This window comes from Balearica regulorum, chromosome 3, assembly GCF_011004875.1.
Source record: "Balearica regulorum gibbericeps isolate bBalReg1 chromosome 3, bBalReg1.pri, whole genome shotgun sequence".
In the NCBI taxonomy this organism is placed as follows: Eukaryota; Metazoa; Chordata; class Aves; order Gruiformes; family Gruidae; genus Balearica; species Balearica regulorum.
The window spans coordinates 114,727,505-114,750,072 of record NC_046186.1 but is presented as its reverse complement, the minus strand read 5'-3'; the positions used below and the strand labels follow the sequence as shown (position 1 = coordinate 114,750,072).

Genomic DNA, 22,568 nt, shown 5'->3' with positions numbered 1-22,568 from the left:
GCTCTGGTGGGCACCTGGCCTCCAGCCAGGGTCAACCCACCACAACAGTGAACATCTACAGAACACAAAAGTAGAAGACCAGAAGACCTCACCACTCCCCAAACAAAAAAACCCACACCTGTTCTTCAAGGTAAATGAAGTAACAAGAAAGCAGGTGAAGAAGCCAAAAGACTTGTAGCTGCCAAGTTATTTCAAACAAAAACTAAAGTGCCAGCCATTCAATACATTCCTTGAGTCCTTTCAATAGTTCAAGCAGTGTTATTGTACAGGTAATTATTTCTGTAGATACTATTTTTCCTAGAGCACTTAATGTTCCCTTGCTTTTGCCAGAGTAGTCCATCTATTACATCATCTAACAAATCCATGCACAATTGTGACAACATTTTCTTCATAGTCTACTACAGAAGCGTTAAAGTTGTCAAAGCCTTTTCCTTCTGAACTTCTGAAATACGTTACTGAATGCCACACACTGCTCTGTAAGTCAACATTACGTCTCAAATGAGGCATTACAAGAAATATTTAAATCACATTTTATTTTTTAAATTCAAAAATAACAATTAGCTTTATTTAACATTACACATCTCACAGATTTAAAATAACATGCTCTATTTAAATATCTGAGTGACAACACTATACAAATAAAATGTTACACAAAATATATTTAAGAAAATGTTTTGGTCTTCAATCTGAACAATAAATAGACAGGCACTTCTACATATACAAAGGAAGCAACCACTATTTAGAATAATTCTTATAAGCAAGATGTGGAAATACAGAAGAAAATCCAAGTTTTGAGAACATGTTTAACTCTACATGAGACATCATGCAACTTCAAAGTTTGTTTCAAAATTCAAAACTCTTAGGATCTGCACAATTCTAGATTTGCTACCACTTTATAGGAGATCCAAACCATGCTCTCATAAGCAATGTGCAATTTCAGTTATTTGCATCAAATCAAGCTACCTGATCACATTTAGTGCCAAAACAGAAAACAAGGACTGACCAGAGTAGCTTTTCACATAAATAACATGAGCAACAAGTCAGCTTTACCTCACGTAAGCTTTGGGCAAGGGGCAGACCTAACTGTACCTACTGCCCAGCCCCAAACAAAATCTGTTCTTCCTTTTCCTTATATATTCAGTTCTTTTATAGGGTGTTTCAAACCGTATTATGCTTTTTTGGTAAAAAAAAAGCATCATCTAATAAAAGGGTAAATCCTTCAGACACAGGCACGCTTTGCACAAAAGATTGTAAGAGAAAATACTGTTCCGGGGTGCAAAAAGACTGAAAACTATAAATTAAAAAATCCAGTAGTTAAAGTCTCATAACAGTGTTTCACACAAAGTAAAACTACATTCCTCCAATTTGTGAATTTTCAATTTACAGTGGTTTCCACACACAACACTACTCCAGGAAAAATTTTCTTCCACCATCACAAATAATGAAAGATGCATTGTAGTAGGCAACCCCTGTTTCCAATACAGCTAACCAGTCACTAACAGCTAGTTACATCCTTGAAGTCCTTTTAAAAATTAAGACAAATATTGAAACATAATGACCACCAGGACAGTGGAAAAGTCAGGACCAAGTCTTCAAGCCATCCCCTCAAATTTTAGTATTATTCTCATTTTCAAAAGTACAGGAAAGTTTCAGAGAAAATTAAACTATTAAACAGAGCTTCAATGGTCCAGCAAGAAAGTCATACCCAAACTTGGGAAGTTCTTTGGACTTAAGACACTTATGCACATTACTTCAACAATTTAAGTGTGGATCTTGCAAGTGTGTCCAAATCTTAATCATTTCTTGAGGTTTTCTACTATGTACTAACATTAAGTTTGTGTAGGAACATATGTTATTTCTGTATTTCTCTTCGATATCAAATGTTTTGAAGCCTTTGTGTTTTTCCGGAGCAAGCCCAAGCTTCTGAAGGCACATTCCAGTATAAACATCATCGATAGGGTAAAGGAGTACCTGGTCAGATGCATTATTCAGTCTTAATGCCAGATCACCAGAGTACAGGAACCCACCGCCTCCTGCATATGGAGGATACGAACCTTCATAAACACTTTCTGGGATGTAGTACTTCAATTTTTTTTCTCTATGAGGTCCAGCATCTTTGATCACATCGCCTATAAATAAGTCTTTGGCTTTGTCCTTTGATAAGCTCTTCAAGTAATCCAGGATCTGATGGGTATTCACAAAAACATCATCATCACCCTTAAAAATAAACTGGACATCTGCGCAACTGCTGCTGACCCACTTGAGGAACAGCACCTCTTTCAGAGTTAAATTGAAGAAAGTGTCTCTGTAGTTCCAAAGGAGAATGTCTTGGTGGGTTTCACTCTCAAATTTTATCATGTCTGAAAGATCAGGAAAATTATCCTCTGGTGGAGTCTGTCCAAGTAAAAAGACCCTTTTGACTGTCACATCCCCCAATTTTATTTCCTTGCCCCAAGATTCCCTAATTGCTTGCCTTCTATCAAAATGGGGTGTAAGTGACTTAATAGCCAGCAGCAGGAAAGGTTTATGTTTGCACTTGTTTGGCTGATCCATTAATAATGAATAATTTCTACACCTCAAATAAAGTAGAAAGTCTTTGAATCTGTCTGGCAAGGTTGCAAAGTCACTAACCTCTGAAGCTACCCATGGGTCAGGGTCACAGGAACTGAGAACACTCGAGTTAGAAACCAAGTTCTCTTCCACAGTCATATTGGAAAGCAAGGTCAAAATAGGGTTGTACAGCAGTTCAAGCTTCTGTTGCTGTTTGTTCCAATAAGCTTTGTGAGGAGTATATTTTCTCCAGAATTTGCTGCGTGGTATAATAACACGACCTTTTGCATTCTTCTCTTGGCTGCCACTTTTTGATACTTCCACAATCACATAAATAAAAATGTTTACCATCATCAGAATTCCCAGCAGCTTTAATCTTCTGCGTCCAACACTCATTTCTCATATCTGGAAAGAGAGGGAAAAAACCAAACAGATTTTTAGCCTTCTTCCTATCAAGTTCTTGATCTCATAAAAATGTAAAATACTTTCAGATGAAGAACGTGCAAGTTAGTAGCCTAAAAACAGGGCTTACCTACACCCAAAACAAAAAAGCCAAAATGGATCTACCTCTAATACATGTGTACCTACAGCTAGTAGGGGTTTGGGGTTTCATCAGCAAACAAGAAGCTGTTAATTATGTAAAATTTCCATTTGCTACTTCGGAATTTTACATAGCACTTCACAGCATGTCTAAATTAGCCAGCAGTTTTTGCTCCTCATTTAAGTCTCCTTGAAACACCTGACTGTATAACAATTAAGAATCTGAGCCCTCAGCTTGGCAAAGGCAGGCAGAGAAACTTTTTTCTTGCTAGTAAGGTGAGCTTAAGGGTACAGAATAAATTGCTATATGGTAAGGCCAGTTATTTTTAAATTAAGTTTCAAGCTTTTATACTTGCACTCTTATATCTCCCAACTACATAATAGGCAGAGCTGAATTTTAAAGCATACAATTTGTTTCTGTCCATTTCACTTGGCTGTTCCTTGGGAGAGAGGCTGACAAAACTGGCCAGCCGCATTGCTGGTATTCATATCTCTGCAGACACAAGAGAACATGAATTTTGATTTTTTTTTTTCATCCAACTAGAAAAGAAAATGAAATAGCAGCAGAAGTGTAATTATTCCTATGAAGGAAAAAGAAACTGAAGAGAAATCAAAAAAAGGACAGGTTTCCCATACATGTAAGACCAGGAATAGTGAGTGTACCTCTCCTGTAGCAAAGGTTATTCTGTGACCCATCTCCAGTTTTTACGGGGAGAGAAAATGGATCAATCCCTCTTTCTTCCACAGCTGCGAGAATGGAAGGCGCACAAGTACAACGAGCAACATGAAAACAGCGTGTTCCTCTCACATAGTACTTATCAAAATGTTTACTAGCCTAGGGGGATATCAATGTACAAACTACACAAAATTTAACAAGCCATTCTAAATCAAGAAGTCAGAATAGAAAATAATTCAGAATGAATAAGAAAGTTAGTAAGACTACATTTAAGGCTGATACAGAACTTATGTTGAAGACACTTTCACTTGCCAACTATACAAATGATTATTGTAACACCAGAAAAACCTAATGAAATAAAAGATTTGTAATCACTGTTAAAAACCCAGTTGTAAACAGTGCCTCAGAGATCCTGAAGTCACAGAGCAACAGCAGTTAGGAAGGTACACTTGAGAAGTACACCTTATATTTGCTCTTTTCATTTTATTTCCAGCCATCACCAGACACCTGAGCTACACTGACCCTTGGTCTCTTCTAGTTTGCCCAGTCTTGCTTTCTTTTACTCCTCAGCAAGTTAAACACAAAATTTAGTAAGGAAGCAGCAGGTAAATAATCAGTAATCTATTTTTTTCCTCATTTGACCCCTGGATTCTCATTAAATCCAAAGGGGGGGATTTTTAAAATTTAACTAAAAAGCCACTCCTAGAAACAATGGACTACTCAGAGAAAAATCCCTACTCTTCCTTGATTTGACCTCATGTACCATCTGCATATTTATGGTTTTTACATATTTGTATTTTTATATATTTATGCATGTTTTATGTATGTTTATATATTTACATATAAACATAGTTATACATATTTATATACAAACATGTGTGTTTATATGTATTTATATATTTATGCATGTGTATACCTCAGGCCAGATCTACTTTATTTAATGTCCTATTCTCAGCTAGCTATGAAGTATGTTGTTTTAATTTTAAAATAGTTTTCTTCTACATCTCAAAGACAAAAAACATACTTGTGGTCAGTGCCATCATTTAAGCTAAACAGCTGACCTGTTAGAAAGTACTGACTGGCCACACAGAGTTCAAAGAAACTTTATCTTCCTCTTAACTGCCACAGCAGCTTCCACTAAAAGCAGATCATTATATACTATTTTTCCTCACTTCCCTTTCAGTACACACAAAAATACTGGAGAAGCAGATGTCCCGTGTTTTGTACTATCCCATGCAGTTCAGCACGCACATCAGTGCTTATCTACCCTGTCCTGTACAGCACCTCTCACTAGAACAACAAATGATGTGGTATTTTACCTATAGTCCCAGAACTCCCGAGACAACAGGGTGAGAAGATCCTGCTCCTAATAGCTAACAGAGACAGGATTGTCAAGACCTCAGCTGCAGCCTGATTTTTCAGGTTAGGTAGCACCACACAGCTCATCTGTTCACAGCCCCTAGCAAATAAAGGATGAGTATTCAACATCTCTGTAAGTCATCTGGATGCTTGACCCAAGACTGTTCTGAACACAATGAGACACCACATGTGAAAATTTTATTTCAATCACTTAACAAAATCCTTCAAATCACTATGTCTTTTGGGTAAGCATTCAAATTCTGTAACTACAAGATCTTCCTTAATCTTCATGTTTTTTCACTTATAGCGTTGCAATGCCCTGCAGCAAACAAGACAAGGATCCTACACAGAAAAATCCCCATTTACTGTTAAGACTTGGTAGAACTTTTCATCAGAAAAAGTACGAGTCTGGCAACATGACAGTGGTTCCATCACATAAAGCATTGTAAATGCTATCAGTCCCACATGTAAACACTTCCAGAATAATTTTCAGTCTCCTTTTTAAAAAACTATCCAATACTTGTGATAAAATTAATACTTCTCAGAAGAGATAGTTAACAAGTGACATTCAGTATCAATACAAATAAGAGTTTTATAAGACATAACATCCCCCTCCAATTTTGCATGAAAGCATTCTTCTCTTCCGTTATCAAAAGCTATCTACATGTGGGTTTTTTAATCAATTCATTAAGAATGTATCTCATTAAGAACACCAAAACAATACTAACGGCTACCATGTGAAAAAGGGATAAAACCTGCTTTGTTATAAAAGTGTCTTTTTTCTAAACTAGACAGAGACAGGTTGTATTAAACACTTATTCATAACATTAGCTCAAGGTTCCTGAACTAAAAGCAAATAGAAAACAATCAGACTTCAGAAAGGCTATTTCTATAAATTGAAATAGAACCCTCAATTTTGCAATTAATATGTATTAGCTTTAATCATTACACCTCAAGACAGGAATTAATAAAAGTGTGGTAGTTTGGCAATTTCACATTAAGTGAACTGGATTTATCACAAAACACAGTGTTATAACCTTCATCACAATGCGGGGCGGGGGGGGAGAGGATTGGGGTGTTGCATTTGTAACATTGCTAGTGGGAGTTTGGGGGTTTCTTGTTTTGTGGTTGTTGAGGTTTTTTGGGGGAGGTGTATTTTTTTTATTTAAGTAAACACCCATGTCTCAAGGCAAATCTCATTTCTTCATCTGCTTTACTGACGCTGCAATGATTGACCAAAGTGCCAACACAATGGAGATTCTGTGCGTTGGGCAGCTTGCTAAGAAGTAGCATTGTTGAGCACAAGACAGTACCCATTTCCCACTTACAGCTTCGCAAAAGCAACCTGGACAGATCACAAAAAGTTTTTTCCTATTCCAGTAATAGCTTCTTCTATCAGCATTAATATTACAAGAATTCCCAGCTGCCTCTTTTGATTGCTGAGAATGGAAGACCTGTTAGGGAAGCCAAAAACAAACTAAAAGCGATCTGGTTCATACTTCAATCTATCTGATGCATTTTTATACAAGTTTTTTTTGAAGAACTGAGATGGGCAGTACAAAGCAATATTCTATTTGAAAAATTCCTGCTGCTTTAGGTGTTAAAAACCAAATGGCTAGAACACATAGGCAGGCAGCAGAATAAGCAGAACGCAAGAGTAAACACTATATTGATAAAGCAAATCACAATACACACAGAACCTCAAGAACAGAAAATCTTGCAGAAATTTATTCCAAGTTCAGTAAGGCGAAGAGAGTCACCTACACTCAGAGGTGATCTGACAGTTTTTCAATGCCTGTTTTCAACTTCTCAGCTACACTGATATGAAGACCATTTTAGCAATCAGTTAAGGTTTGTACAAATCATCACATTTCTGCTCATGCAACTTCCAGCTGCACAGTTATGCATCAATATCACTGCATAAAGTCCATTCGTTCAATACCTTTAGAAAACATCCATATGACTAGGAAAAAAAAAAGGTTAACATTAACCATACTCTAGACAAACCAAGGTTCTTCTCAGACACAGTATGTGGAAAAATTGATTCTGAAGAAATGAAGGGGAAAGAGGGAGGAATTGCCCTCTTCAGCTCCACTCCACTTTTAGACTTCACTGCAATCAAAACTAAGGTATTGATAGAAGGGGACGGATTTATGGAGCAACAAAAGCAGCACTGGAATCAAGAGATGGATGGAAAAGACAAGCCAGAAGAACCTGAGAAGAAAAACAGCTTCACTGTGGGACCAGGCAGCAATCAATAAAACAAGATGAACCACAACAGAAAAAGAAAAAAGGTATTACCAGAAGCCATGAGCTACAAGAAAGGATTCCAAATGCCCCAAAAGCTTTAAGTCCAAATAACATTAATGCAAAATAGTGAAAAACTATAGGTTCTTGTTAAACAGTATTATTTTATGCTTTATCTCAAGAGTGAATTTATTCCAAAAGTCTATAAGGACCTATTCACAAGCTTAAAAGAGTTGTTATGAAATGAGAAATAGAATCACAGAATCACTCACCTGAGCTAGAAAGGAATCATGAGGATAACCAAGTCCAACTCGTAACTCCACACAGGGCAACTTAAAAGTTAAACCACATATCCAAGAGCATTGTTCAAACACTTCTTGAATACCAAGTATACACGCTCTATCCAGTTCCAGGAATTAATTGTATGAGACTCTTTTCTGGAAGCAAGAATTTATACAAACAGGGGCCATGATGCCCCTGACAAAAGACAAGGATTATGTCTAGAGGAGGCCAAGCTCAAGGTCAAAACCAAGAACAAGTACATCTAAGTGTACCAGCCTCTAACTAAGGGCACATGCGATGTATCGGTCTGAACTTCTCACATTGGAGTTAAGATCCTGCAGAAGAACTCTGATTAGCCCTGTTACAACACCTGATTTTCTATGACTTCACAAAATTAGTACGTGAAAAATGTGATGACTTTTTTTTTTTTAAAGCTGACAGCTACTAAGACATTACTAGACACAAAAACAAGCCTACACCTTTACTGAGGTTCAGCTGTAGGAGACAAAAAGGCAAGAGAAGAGGCAGAAGTTGCCAAGAAGTGGCTAAAAAACCAAAGTATATTTAGAAGTTCAGAAAAAGCAATCCTCTATAGGATAGAGGTGACAAAACACTGTGGATTCAGCTGGTGTACTGAGTCCTCTATAGCAAGATGTCAAAACATACGCACCTAGATTTGCAGTCACTGAGTGCAGCCCCATATAAGCAATCCAAACAGGAATTCTAAAGACTTGGAGTTTGCTTCAACATGCAGATTTTGGCAGATGCCGGACATTGCCCTGAACTATGAAGTAGTTTTCCTTTCCTACAGTTTTTAAGCAAGGCAATACTTCACTTGAGTTGGAGATGTTATCATAGGTGGTAAAAACCTTCAAAGTAGGATAGGCAGGTGCTCTTTTGGCTATACCATCAAAACAAAAGAGGGCATTGATAGGCATGAAAGCAAGGGACAAATGGATAAATTTTGACAGTCAATCCTACTAATTTTTCCAATGAAGCAACAAAAAACTTTTCAGAAAAGTCACAGCAAGCTTGTACCTAACTTAGTTCATTCTGCTTATATTCAACAAAACAAGAGGATTAACTGCTTGCTTACACATTAACTGAGATACCATTAAACATCATTAACAGTCAACTAAGTTCCTACCCCAGTGGAACCTCTAAGATGCCCAAACGTATATTGAAGCTTCTTATGCAGCACTCTACAGACTGTCTCAATCTCTGCAGAGAGATTAGTATCCATCCCAAGCTCCCCCTTGCAAAGCACTAAGAGTATACCTATAGCATGAAATTGAAGAACAAGCCTTCAGAAAGGAGCTACGAAGTGGAAAGCAACCCTTAACTCCTGTGACATAATACTGACATAAATGTAATCTTCCTTGCTCTTAACTACTGAAGACCATGATAAATTATGCAATCAGACAGATTGCTGGTGCCCATTTAAAACTTAACACATAAAACCATAGAATCATAGAATGGTTTGGGTTGGAAGGGACCTCAAAGATCATCTAGTTCCAACCCCCCCTGCCATGGGCAGGGACACCCTCCACTAGACCATGTTGCCCAAAGCCTCATCCAGCCTGGTCTTAAACACTTCCAGGGATGGGGCATCCACAACCTCTCTGGGCAACCTGTTCCAGTACCTCATCACTCTAACAGTAAAAAATTTCTTTCTAACATCTAATCTAAATCAACCCTCCTTCAGCTTAAACCCATATTACTTGTTATTGCAGGAGGGCTCCATCATTTCCCTTTAAAATAAAAGGGGTAAATTTTATTAACACCACCACTGGGCACGATACAATGCAACACTACTCAGCAAGGATCCTTAAAGCAGTTTCAGGTCAGCAAGTAGATTCACACAACACAACCCTCAGCAGTGCAAGGGTGTTAGCTTGCCTTCAAAAGGGAGCGTAGCACAGCGTGGTGGTAGCACAGTGACCTGTGCTGCATTCCACTGCACAGCACAGCCATATCCACAACATACCCATACAACTCTTCCAACGAGATGAAGAAAACACAGCATTCTTGTTTATTACATAAAGAAGGAAACTTTCAGGGAGCAAAAGCCAGGCAAGACAAGAGCCATTTGCAAGGTTATAGTTCTATTTAAGTTTAAATGGGGTTTCTAGATGTACCAAACATCAATTTCTTCACTCCAAGACCAGTCCTTTGTATTAAAACATTTTTCCTTTATGCTTTTACTTACGAATGGTATTTAATAATCTCAAGTCTCAACATGAAAGCTCAATAGCAGTAAAAGTAAACTGTGACTACCAGTGAGCAGTCTCCACAGCAGTGTATCATACAGATTTGCAGCTAAGCAAGCCACTTAAAGCAGAACTCCCTTAGAACAGCTTGAGTATTTAGCATTGACAATTAGCAATTCCCCTTGGAAAGGCAGATCAGATGATATGATGCAGACTACCTCAGGTGGTGGTCCTTCCCAGACTGCATATACTAGCATGAGCATTCCTGCACCAGCAAAGTGCTCCGTGGCAGATGTAGCCATAGTAGCAAATCTGTACTTCAACGCACTAAACCAAACTTAGGCATGCTCATGCAACCCCGTAATGAAAGAAAAACAGTATGTTTAACCAGCCTACCTGCCTCAACCCTTGCCTCTTGCAGCGATTCCAGTTTGTGGATCCACAAGCAGCTGAACCGATCTAAGCGCCTGATCCCTCCTTTTGATGGAGACTTTCTCCTCCTCCCTTTCTGACTCAAAGAACTCAGGCCCAATCCCTCCCTCCAACTGGCTCTGGTGTTCTGCCAGGCCCCTCCGTAAATCAGTTCACATCACTAACCCAGCAGAAAACTAACAATGACCAGAGATGCACACCAGATAAGCACCACAGCAGCCACAGTGAGAGCACACAGCAGAAAGAAGGGGAACAGACAGATCCCCTCTTCAGCAAGGATGACAACACACCAGAACTGAGCCTTGGTTCTGGATCTATAACCCCTCTCTAACAAAAGGCTATCTAGCATCATAGCAATGACAACATTATACCCTGATGCAGTCATATAACGCCAGTCTTTGAACAGATCACACAGACGCAAGGTAAAACATCTAACTTCTCTACCTCCTTCAAGTCTGACAGAAGCCATGACATTTAACTGCAAATACTCGTACACCTTCTACTGAGGACAGGAGTTAATGCTGTATTTTCAAAGTGGGCTGAGTAACCCGTCTGTATTATTTGACTGCCAAACCCAACACTAAACGTCCATTTACTCACTGGAGCTGACAAAAGATAATCCTTATTACCTGCAGGTATTACACATACCATTCTACTGGTTCAGGACTAAACTATAAGGAATCTGGCAAAACAAAGCTGTAGTTCAGGTATCTTAACAGATTCTACCACCTTTCTCTCTTTGCAGAGACTAGCTATAATTGGGGCTGTGGCAGACTTGGATCTCACCATGTAACTTCATTTTGAAGCCTGATATCCCTTATAGCAGTTGTACATGCAGGGTAGTGCTAGCGATATTGCATTCAACAGTGACACTACTGTTCTGAAGATAATTTTTAAAATTATTATTATTAAACACATCACATGCCATATGCAGTCCTTCTAACCTCCTGTGAGGTGCATCAGTTCTCCTAATACCTCAGTTCTATTCAGTGAGTCAAAAGAGATTCCTGGATTGAGCAACAACAGTTTTAGAATGTGAAGATGTTAAGAGCCTCAGGCTGTTATAAAAAGTCTGTGCTATTTCCAGCTTTAAAAAACTTCAACACTCTATTTATTTTTCTAATTACACACAATTGTATCTCTTTTTCCCCTCAGAAGTTTACACAAGTCCACTTTTACACAATAGTAATTAAGAACATCTTAAGAACTGGCAAATATTCAACAGATACCAGTATTCTGCTTCTGCAGAAGCACATCACAGTGGTTACCACTGAATAGCAGTCAATGTCTTCTGTATTCTTCAAACACCACAGACAGCCTGAAACAACGTTCCAGTTGGAAGAAAGATAACACACTACACAAAGCATCAAAAAGTGCAATGAAAGTCAGAGCAGTTAATGTTTAACTTTAGTTTTAATTAATTGCATATACCTGCTTTTAGCCATCTTTCAGCATATCATTTAGATTTGGGAGATATTATACTCTTCCAGGATTTTAATACCAAAGAAACCAGTGCATCTTGGGCATGGAATTTCAAGATCCAAGTAAAAAGCAAGACTGGAGAAGGATATGCTTGCATTTTCCCAAAACGCAGCCCAAGGCATAAAGAACTTAAAGAATCTGAATAAAATCCAACCTAACTTCACATTCTGATTCCCACTAGTTGTCTTCAGCACATTTTGCTCAAAAAACCACCAAGAAACCCCACACACAAAAAGCCAGCATTATGGTGAGGCATTTCTCTCCCCTGGTTTTCTGTAATAAGGTATTAGAGGGCCAGGAACTGCATTTGAGCCATGTTTAATTACTGTTATTGGACCTAATCTCACTTTGTTTAATCCCTCTTTGAGCCCATTTATATTTTCAACTTTTATGAATTCCACTGGTGATGAATTCCTTGATTTTTCACACAGTGAGAACTTGGAATGACTTGCTTTTCTATTACCACACAAGAGGGGAACCATAAGAATTTATGGAGACATTTTAGAGCTATCTATCAATGGAGCTTGGTATAAGGCATAAGCCAGATAGTATACTCAGTCCCACTAAACATAAGGAGAGAGAATTACTTCCAAAGTAAGTACAAAATTTGAGAAAGAACTCTTCCCCACACACATCTCCGCATATCCCCATTAGCTTAGAAAGCTTTCTCATTTAAAACATCCATACATGTAACTGGTTGTCAAAGACCCTTATGGCAGGTGGATGATGCTGAGCTGCTGTCATTTAATTTTTCAGAAAAGTCATCATTGTCTTGTGACACACATGAATTTGGATCTTCTCAATGCAGTTTCCAGCACCCACCAGTTTTACCACTAAAATTATCATTAATCAACACTTATTTTGGCTGTCCGGTAAAAAGATTACCTGGTTCTGAAGCCTCAATGTTCCTAATTTTACACTTAACTAATCCAGTTACTCCCAGACCATGCCCTACAATATAAGGGAATGAAGCATATGCTACACAGAATCATAGGTGGTTTAATCACTTTTGTACTACACTTTAAAAGTTACTTTGCTTATCTTATCCAAGCCATAACTCTTTTCTCAGATGGATTCTGCCCCTTTCTTCTGAGATGGACTGATGAAAACAAAGTAGTAAAATCCTTATAAATATTAAAATCAATCTGAAACTGCCAGTGTCAAAGAGGATTATTAGACAGTTGCTAGTCTTCAATGAAACAAGCATTTTTGTGGTCATCTGCTCAATTCACCCTTTGCCTTAAAGGTACTGCTTCCTTCTTATTCACTATTTTCCACTCCACCTAACCCTCATCCATGCGCTCAGCTGCTTCACAATAGCTTTGATAATAAACTTGGGCCCTTGTCAGCTCTACCACTGGTTTATCTTATAGGCTACAAACTCAATACTATCTTTTCAAGTCTGGAACTGGTACAGAAGGATTGAAGCCTCTTACTCCAAACCTCAATCATTTGAGTAATGCTATGCATAGTAACAAAGCTCTCCACTGTCTCTCCTTTTCTGACAGCCCATTTGTAGTCCTATTCCTACAGAAGGATTTTCAAATATACTCTTGTTCTTGCTTTGAAATTATGTCTCTCAGCTTCACTGGTAGTTTTTAGAGAGTTTTACATTGCCTCCCCACATTCCCCCCTCCAGTTAAAACAAGAACTTCTGCAGCAGCAGCAATACTGGATCTACTTACAGACTTCAGGAAATAACTGCACCTTTCATTCTCCAACCATTTGGCACATCACATTGGCAGTCATAGGGATAAGAGCTTAGACTCAGCTTCTAAAAATATGCTGAATAAACATGTCTGCACACAGATGGGTGAAAAACCCTGGTTTCCAACTGAAATTGTGTTAAAAAAAGGAAAATATATAAAATGTTGCAACTTCCCCACACAGAAAACATCTCACTCCATGTGGCACTTAACCTAGTATTCTTCAGAAACTTTTAAATTTTTTTTTCCTCTAGTGGCTAATATACTTAAGCTGATCTAATGAATATGTACTATTTAATCCAATGGCAATTAAATGAATTAAATAAAAAACTTTAAAATGTTACAATGTAGTACTCACAAGACCATTATTTTAATCATCAAAATGAGGCATGCAAACTATTTTCAACAGCCTGAACTTTTGCCATCAGTTAAGGAAAAACTACAATGAAAATGAAAGAATGTATTTCTAAACTTTATCATGCACTAAAGCAATAGTCCATATCTATACAGTTCCCTTCTCATTCGTTCTTATTGCACCTACCATATGAAGGTGACATTCCAAGACGACTATTTCAATTATGTTTCCTTTGGTGGATTGAATGCAGCAATTAAGGAATAGCCTCAGACAGCAGGTAAGGTAGAAATCAACATCACCATTGCATTTACTACGTCATAAATAAAAAAGATTTTATAAAAACCTCTCATTAAAGTTATCACACAACATACAGATCTTAGAAATGCAACAGAACATATCTTTATGCTTTATAGAATTTTAAATGCAGCTTTACATAAAATAGATGACATTTTCTCTAAATACAATTTAGAATTGTAACTCACAGCCCAGTTTTGTGAATCACTGCTGGCTTACAGAACAGAAGTTACTATTTCAACTACAGAACAGGTAAATATTTTTCTCCGCACAGGCTGATAGTGACTGTCATCTGGCATCATGTAAATACATACAAAATGGCTTTATTAGGTTAGTTATACCATCTCATTTGTTTCCTATGATCCACAGGACAACTTCCAAATATTCCAGGCAGCCACTTCCAAAAAAACCCTGTGCAATTTCTACAGAAGGAAGGCACAAAGACAATGAAGTCAATGTGCACCCCACATGAGCTACAGTTCTGAAGTGAACAAACAACACAAGACTCCACTTGCAGCCTCTCAAATCTCATCCAAGTGACAACCACAACCAAGTTGAGAGAGCATGTTCCAACAAGGTTGTTCCACAGCATAAGCCAGATTTAACCACAGTCCATCACCAGGTCTCATCAAGACTCCAAATCACATGGATTAAGAGTAAGAACACCATTCTACAAGCCTGGCAGAAGACAATCAGATTACCATTGAAGTCAACTCCTCTAGGTGCAATGCAGACAGACTCTGCAGCTATCTGAAGGGATATGCAAGCACTACAAACATTTAAATTTCTCAGACTACTACTACCTAATGTCAGTAGGTTTATCCTCTGCAGAGTCTCGCTTCTCCAAGCAATCAGATAACGCATGACGTTTAAGGGCAGTGCTGAAAGCAGTTATGTTAAGATGAAACTCAAGAAGTTAACTTGTCAGAAGCTGCTAGAAAAAGGTGGGGAAATCCCTGAAGCTTGTAAAAGCATAATGAGAATCCAAAACTCCCTACCCCTAACAGCCAACTTGACTGTTGTCCTGAGACTACTGACGTCAGCTTCTGACTGTGGTATTAAGACTGAATAGTCCTTTCATTTACTGCTGAATGGTAAGCTCTGAGTATCAGAATCCCAGAATCTTCAAACTTACACTACTGCTGTGTTTCCTGTCACCATTTTGACTAATTTCAGGTGCTTCCCTCCCAACCTGTCTATATTTTAAGTTATTATAGGGGTGTCTCACAAAAGGTCTCTGTTTAATTATGTAAGATATAAAAATATTGTGTACCTATTGAATTCAGTGCAAGTTAGGCTTTTTTTTTTTTAACCTATAAAATTAAATCCTTGAATTGGCTGAAAGAATGTTCACTTCATATTTGAATTGTTTCAAGTGTTCCTATAGAAGATCAAGGTATATGCAAGAAAAGCCCTCTGGTCTGGTCATTTGAGTTTTCTGTAAACTCAGTCCCAGGTTTAATGTATATTCCAGTTTTTCTGCTGGTATGAACTACTTGAGTTTGGTCATCATTTTCTACAGGAATAAAAAAGCAACAGAGCTACACACATACACCATTACATAAGACAATTTACACCACGGCCATGTCCCTGATATTGTGCTAATTATTTGTGCTAATATTACCATTCTATACTGGCATACCTGCAGCCACAGTAAACATCTATGAATGTGTTCCTAACTGCACGTGCAAAAGAACTTGTGATAAAAAAAAATTTGGTTTCTTTGTTTAAGAGTAAAAAACGGTCTAGGTTGTTGGTTTTGGCTTTTTTTAGTAATTAAGATTTCACACTGACAACAGAGGGTAAGATCTTGACTTGCTATAAAAACTAAAGTTTAATACCTCAGTATTTGAGGACCCGTGGTAGTGAAAGTGACCTGTTTTTCCCAATGCAATATAAAAAAAAAAAAAAATTTGTCATTCTAAGGTCTTTAGAACTATGACATTGTGCAATTTCAGGAATAACCCAGAGCTGCCAGCTTCTGATTTATGAACTTCAGTTTTTAGGTACCTTTGAGAAGGCTTCAGCTTGAACAAACAGTAAATTATAAAGAATCAAGAGAAGGGTTTTAACTGAGTGGCAGCAGAGAAATATTTCTTGGAAGAAAATTAGTTGTCATTCATCACATTGATTACAAGTCAGGGGCTACAGTTCCATGGCAGTTTAAAACAGTTTCAGTCATGACTGACACATTCCTATACTTTACTCCTTCCCCTATAAACTGCACAATCCCATCCCACCTTTGCACTGATTTGACTGTGGTGAGTGAGGTCAGGGAGCTAAAGAGGATGATAAAGAACCTAGCAATAAAGCAGCAATTAGTTTTCAGCTGGCTCATGTCACTAGATTTACTTGCCAACGTGCTGCGCAAACACCAGTAACAGTGCAGAAGAGGGAAGACTCACAAAGCCAAGACTACAGCAGATCCCATGTGCAATCAGCTGAAGTTTTCACGTACCAGCACATTGCCGCTGACACTACTGATGTTGTTCCCACCTTCATCCACAGAGGTCCCACAGGCAGGGCCACACAAGCACCAGCACTGGTCCACCAGAAGCAGCTAGCCTTTAGGCAACCTCAACCATAACAAGACACACCCTGGGGTTTGAACTTTTTGTAATCAAGTCAGTGGGTTAACTACTGAACTAGCATGATCCACCCATTTCCACTACTCCTAGTATGATCTGCTGACATGTTATCTTCCCATAACTACCAGTAAGCCAAGGAAGTGAATAATGAACCACCTTACTCCCAGATATTTAGCATGTGGATCAATGCTAGTCCTGGTAATAAAGAATGAAGAATGGGTAACACGCTGAAAGCATCATTCAAGTTTGCAATGGGCATTTAAAGAGATAAAGTCTGCTGGAGAGGCACTATCTAATTTCTTACTTTTATGCTGTATTTGAAATAAAAAAGTGATTTAGTAAACCTACTGAAGATACAGATAACCGTAATTTCCACAAACAAGACAATTCATCTCATCCTGGCATCTCTTCCAGCTGTATCTTAAAACCAGTAATTACTTCTGCCTTAACCATATTCCAGCCACCTTCATATGTGCATAGAGAGTATTCACTATTTAGTCAATTAACAAAAGCATCCTTTAAGCACTATACTTCAAGTCATCAAAATTTTACCTCTGCTTTGTCTTCTTGCCCACATTAGACTGTAAAACGTAAGCCACACTACTAAAAAAACTATGTTTCAAAAGAAAGGATGCTATAACTTGGTATTTCTGCTGAGGTTACTGCCCCTGATGACCATTGCCCTTTTGGGTGAAAAGTAAAAAGGCAGTGGTTTTCAATTTGACTTCCAGGAGATGCTGCCTTTGCAGACAGTGACTGGGTGATGGCATATCGAGCTGGGACAATAACCTTCCCAGCCATCTCAAGTCACACTTCCCTGCAAGTGTTACGCAGTTAGTCAATCAAAAGTCAATTCAAACCAAATTCATACTGTGAATATTCAGGATCTGCCTCTGAATTTACAGTACTTAAGTAAATAGGTGTTTAAGAATGCAAAACCTACATTTTAAAATGCAAATACATTTAAAAGATTTTTGCCTTTTATTGGTTTTGATTTCAAGTGTAATTAACAAGTACAGGAAAAAAGGTTTTCATCTTTCTGAAAAATTCTTTTAAAGTTCAGAAAACCAACGGAGTTTTAAATAGGGAAGTTCATTGTCCTCCTTCAAACTTCTAAAATGTAAGATACAGATCTCCCTCCAGCCTATGAAGTTTAAGGAAAAGGAAACAATTTCTCCAGCAGTTTTAGGCAGCTGAAGATACATGTAAGTACCAAGAGGATTTTGTAAAAGATCTTTAAGCAGGTTAGGCAGCTAACTCCCATTTTTGTTAATGGCAGATAAGCACCTAACCTGATTAGAGACTTCTAAACCCAAGCAGGTACTTGTGTTACCTGCACACCAATGAGAAGTATCCACTATATTTCAACTTTAAGCTGGTTTGCATGCCTTTTAATTTAAAAGCAAATCAACAAGTTTGCAGTAACATTCTCCATCCCAAAGACAGCCTTCCATCACCATTTTCTAACATTCAAGTATCAGATTAAAAAAATACCATTGCTCAGGTAACATGAAAAAGCACTGAATTTGGGGTACAATCTCACATTCAGCCACACCAATCCTTAAACTGAATTTAAAAAATCCCACCCTTCCCTAGTCCATGAATTCCTGTATTTGCATAGCTCACTGTATTACACTATGTATAACCCCAAAGACAAGCAAACAGAAAGGTTATTTCTCAACCCCCTTGGTTCCTCAATTCAGTTCAAAACACAGCTGCACAAACAGCTACGCCAGCACAACAGACTGAGGGCACTGCTTTAGCCGCTATGCCTCGAAACTGCACCAGCCTACAGAAGGATACTCTCAGCAGGAAACCTGGTGCAGGCTGAATCGCAGGCAGCTGCGGGAGGAAGCTGAGCATCCTCCCCCCCCCCCCCTTGGTGGGGCACATCAACTGTCAAGACCACACTGCTACTGTAAATTTCATGCAAACATGCATATCTTCTGGTGGTCCATAAATTACTGAGAATTAATCTTTTATAGAAAAAGATTAAAATTAGTCATCCACAAAAAAAAAAAAATCAAGATTTCTTGTTCATTTGACTTAGAGCAGACTTGCAAATTAAGTGAATTGGTCAATCCCCTCTCACAGTAACTCCTCTGACTTTAAGATTAAGCAGCTGCTAAATATGAGAGGATATTTACAAATATGAACAAAACTAGTTCCAATACAAATGCTTTTCAGCTCTTACTATTGTATTTCGCTCAAACAACAAAGCTTTCTTAACCAACTGCTGATGAAATTGTTTCAGCAATTCTCCCTTAAAAATCTCAGCACCACACCCATCACACACTGAGATTCTTTTCCTTATTTAAATGCTAATTGCTTCTCATGAGACATCAATTCAATCATTCTTTTGCACAGTTCATCATAAGACATTTTAATGATCCAGCCTTTTCACTGGGTTTTACATGGTCTAGAGACTTGGGGAGGTTTACTTACTCATCTTCTAAATCCTAAAAGGCCCAATGAAATCAGTGAAAAAAAAAAAAAAAAAAGTGAAGGATCAAGTTCAAGGTACCTGTCAGTTCTTCCTATGTAAAATGCAATAATGTGCCTGAACAGATCCGAGATATCTATTCTCCAGCTTTCAGTTAGTGACTAGCTCATTCTGTACTAAAATGATGGGAAGAGCCTGTATTTCATTATATCATCATCATCTATTCTTGGCTGTTTTTTAAGCACATAAGGATTGTACAATGCAACTGTGAAGTAGTAGCAGACTGATAATAACACCTAAATCTGTATTTGTGAGGTCAGAACATGGCATAAAAGGGAGATTACATTAGTAATTTTTGTTAACTGCACTTACAGGCACAAATTCTTCTCAAAATCACATGAAGCACTTGTCTGAAGTGAAGCCTATGACACACTAGAAATATCTAATACTAATCCAGTGATGTCTCATGCACACAACCATAACAACCGCAACCTTCTTCCTAAACTAATTATTAACACTTTGGTTAGAAAATATTATTTTACAAACAACCATTAGGGATTAAAATTAGGTATACCTGAAGAAGACTTTAAAGGTTTAAATTTGAAAAGCAAACAGATGACTACTTGCTTCAAAAATCACTTATGTACTTCTACTGTATAGTAATAGAAAATATAATAAAAAGACATACTAGGGAAAAAAAATCCCAAACCAACAACCTATGAAAGGGACAAAGACCATTTCAAGCTTTTGGAAGGTGATCAATCCTAAAGGCCTTCCAGAAACATTAACATGAAAGCCGGACATGTTAAAAGGCTCATTATTTTAATGAAATACTTCTTTTTTCTATATTTTGTGCTTTCTACAAAAACACACTGATCAAACTAAATATAACAGATTATTAAAATCTTGTTACCACAAGAAGTATGCTCTTGCCAATAGCTTCCCTCCCTGCTCCTTTGGCCTATTCTTGGCTTTAAGTGTGTGACAAACCTACCAGGCTCTACTATTTAGAGTACAAATGCTTCAACTGAAAAAGAAGAAATTAATGGAATTTTACAGCAGAAAACATAACTGAATCCAGCAAAATACAGAGATCTGGAACATCAGCCCTTGATACATTTCTGATAGAGCTGCTCAATCACTTTCCATCAAAACTCGCAAGTCTGACAGCACACAGAAAAAGCCCATCAAGTAACTAACTTTGTGAAGTTTCACAAGTTGTCCGAAGTAAAGATTTTACAAGATAATTTGGCACGTATTTGTCAAAAATGAAGTCATCTGCTGAAAGAGAACAAGTTATTAAAGAAGTTGGTGAAGGATTTTAATTGATACCGTTCAATCTTCTTCCTCTCCTTTAGCTAGTTTGAAGAAATACAGCTATACAGATCTCAGTCAAGTACACGTATCAATGACAAGCCATCCCTCCTCCTTGGTTGTTGTGATAATGACAATATTGGCTGTGGTAGGAAACATATGACTATGTCCTATGTTTCAACACGATCGGCACTGACACAGACCGTCTTTTAAATGACTTGAAGGAGAACAAATGGTGGTGCTAACACAGCCAACAGGAAAAATCACTATCAGAGCTAGTCCCACTACAAAAATAGCTGCACCACGTGGCAGTAAAATGACAATTGCTAAGTCTCTTGCCATCGACAAGTCACCATGGAGTACTCCTCTGAAAGACTTCATTCTCCAAGGAATCTGATGGGTAGGCATGAAGATCTTGACTCCAATGCTGCATTCTCCACCCCCTTCCCCCCATATACAGTGTGACTTATTAATGCAGAAAATTGCATATATTTGTCAGGACAGAATACAAAAATATTTTATCCACTTCTCATTTTTCATCGAAGCCTTTCTAAGCAAGTACTACTTTTACACTTATCTCCTCAGCAGCATCTCCATTACCCAGAAGTATTAAAAAAAAATCAGAAGGAGCTTAAAAGCAATAATAAATTTTTTTTTTACCACCACTGACATGGTGTTCATTAGCAACATTCTCTAGGGAGATAAGTGAGCTGTATCTATTATGAGACAGGGCTTTGGACAGCTAGCTAGCACTCTCGGTCATGTAATGCGTGACCTTCAAAACAAGTCCCTTCAGCAGTGTTACCTTCCCGCTGTACCTCATTTTCCTCCATTTTCCTTGTCTATCTATAGTGCACAGGGAAAAGAAACAAGCAAAAATCCAACCAAACCAAACCCAGTTTACAGATTACAACATTACTTAAATTCTAATTTTTGATCACTTTATGCAGTGTCTGTAGCTTCTTTACAGCTGTACACTATTCCAATGTTTCAGGTAGAAAGTCGCACATGTTCAAAGCAAGCAGCAAAACCAGGCCAAAAGATTTCAATTCTAACAAACAGCATTGTATTTTTAAGTACACGACAGACATTCTGTATTTTAATTCATCTCCACTGCAATATTGTTTTTTTTAAAGAGCCTATTCTCTTTTCAAGTTGTTCAGAGCCCTGGGAAAAAAAAAAAAAAAACACAAACTAAAAAACCACCATCAAAAAACCCCCAAGACATTAGAAATTACCTGCTGCATAAGAAAAGCTGATTCTGTTTTGCTTCCTCTACACATTTGGTAACAATTCGGATGTAATTCAGCTCTTCCAGTGGTTTCAACAGGCATTAGGCTGGGTCACTAAGGTGACAAGGTAGCCGTAGCCAGCAGCCAGTTACTCGGCTCGTCCTCCGAACAAAGCACCAACTGTCCCACTCACCGGAGTGTCATCTGCTCCCCCCACCCGCACACACCCCTCCGTGACAGCATGAAAATCTGACGCAAAAGCGGAACTGGAAGGCGAACATGAAACCGTTTTAAGCAACTTTAAAAAGAGAACTAAATTCGAGGCTGTCTCTCTTTAAGAGAGAGGAACAATAATTAACCAGAAATTTCCTCAAAGGAGAACGCTATAATCATGCTTCCTCAACTACTTTCAGATTATATATTTAGCATGTAATTTTAAACATGCATCCTTCCACAGCCAGATTAAACTCTTCTGTGCCCAAACTCACTTCCTGTGTCCAAAATAATTATATTTTTTTTAAAAAAGGGAAAAAAGCAACTGAACTAAGTAAACTCTTAATTTGCATAGTTAAAACTAAACATTGGTGTTTAATAATTAACTCCAACAACACTGAGCATTTTAGGAAGTCAGACTAAAGGATTACTCAAGTAACTTTCACCATGAATTTCTGCAGGATGACTAATGAATTGTAAGCTGCAGTTTGGCCATAATCACAGCTAGTAACCTGAAGTCCCCTCCTGACAGGGTACAGTATGTCTCAGGAAGTTTAAAGGACTAAAAAGCAACATCTCGTGAAGGAGCGCATATATTCAGGCCAACTCCAGTAAAAGTAGCGTTTTCCCCTTTTAAGGTTCACC

The 22,568-nt window shown here is 38.0% G+C and overlaps 3 protein-coding genes across 4 annotated transcripts in view; all 3 read right to left on the bottom strand.

Moving 5' to 3' along the window:
* The window catches only part of EHBP1 (EH domain binding protein 1), a 382,104-nt gene that overhangs the window by 357,760 nt on the left and 1,776 nt on the right, over window positions 1-22,568 (bottom strand). The window lies entirely within an intron of this gene.
* B3GNT2 (UDP-GlcNAc:betaGal beta-1,3-N-acetylglucosaminyltransferase 2) lies at window positions 519-2,946 on the bottom strand. The gene has a single exon (XM_010311785.2). It carries the CDS (start codon window positions 2,944-2,946, stop codon window positions 1,753-1,755), a length of 1,194 nt encoding a protein of 397 aa, XP_010310087.2. The 3' UTR covers window positions 519-1,752.
* The window catches only part of LOC104641239 (COMM domain-containing protein 1), a 127,574-nt gene continuing 105,524 nt past the window's right edge, over window positions 519-22,568 (bottom strand). For both annotated transcript variants that reach the window (XR_012834773.1, XR_012834775.1), the window contains exon 5: window positions 519-2,955. The gene's annotated coding sequence lies outside the window, so the exon portion shown is untranslated. The remainder of the gene's footprint in view (window positions 2,956-22,568) is intronic.

What these genes read in the sequence shown, in the direction of transcription:
- B3GNT2 (XM_010311785.2), bottom strand. Translation starts at nt 2,946, where the DNA reads ATGAGTGTTGGACGCAGAAGATTAAAGCTGCTGGGAATTCTGATGATG.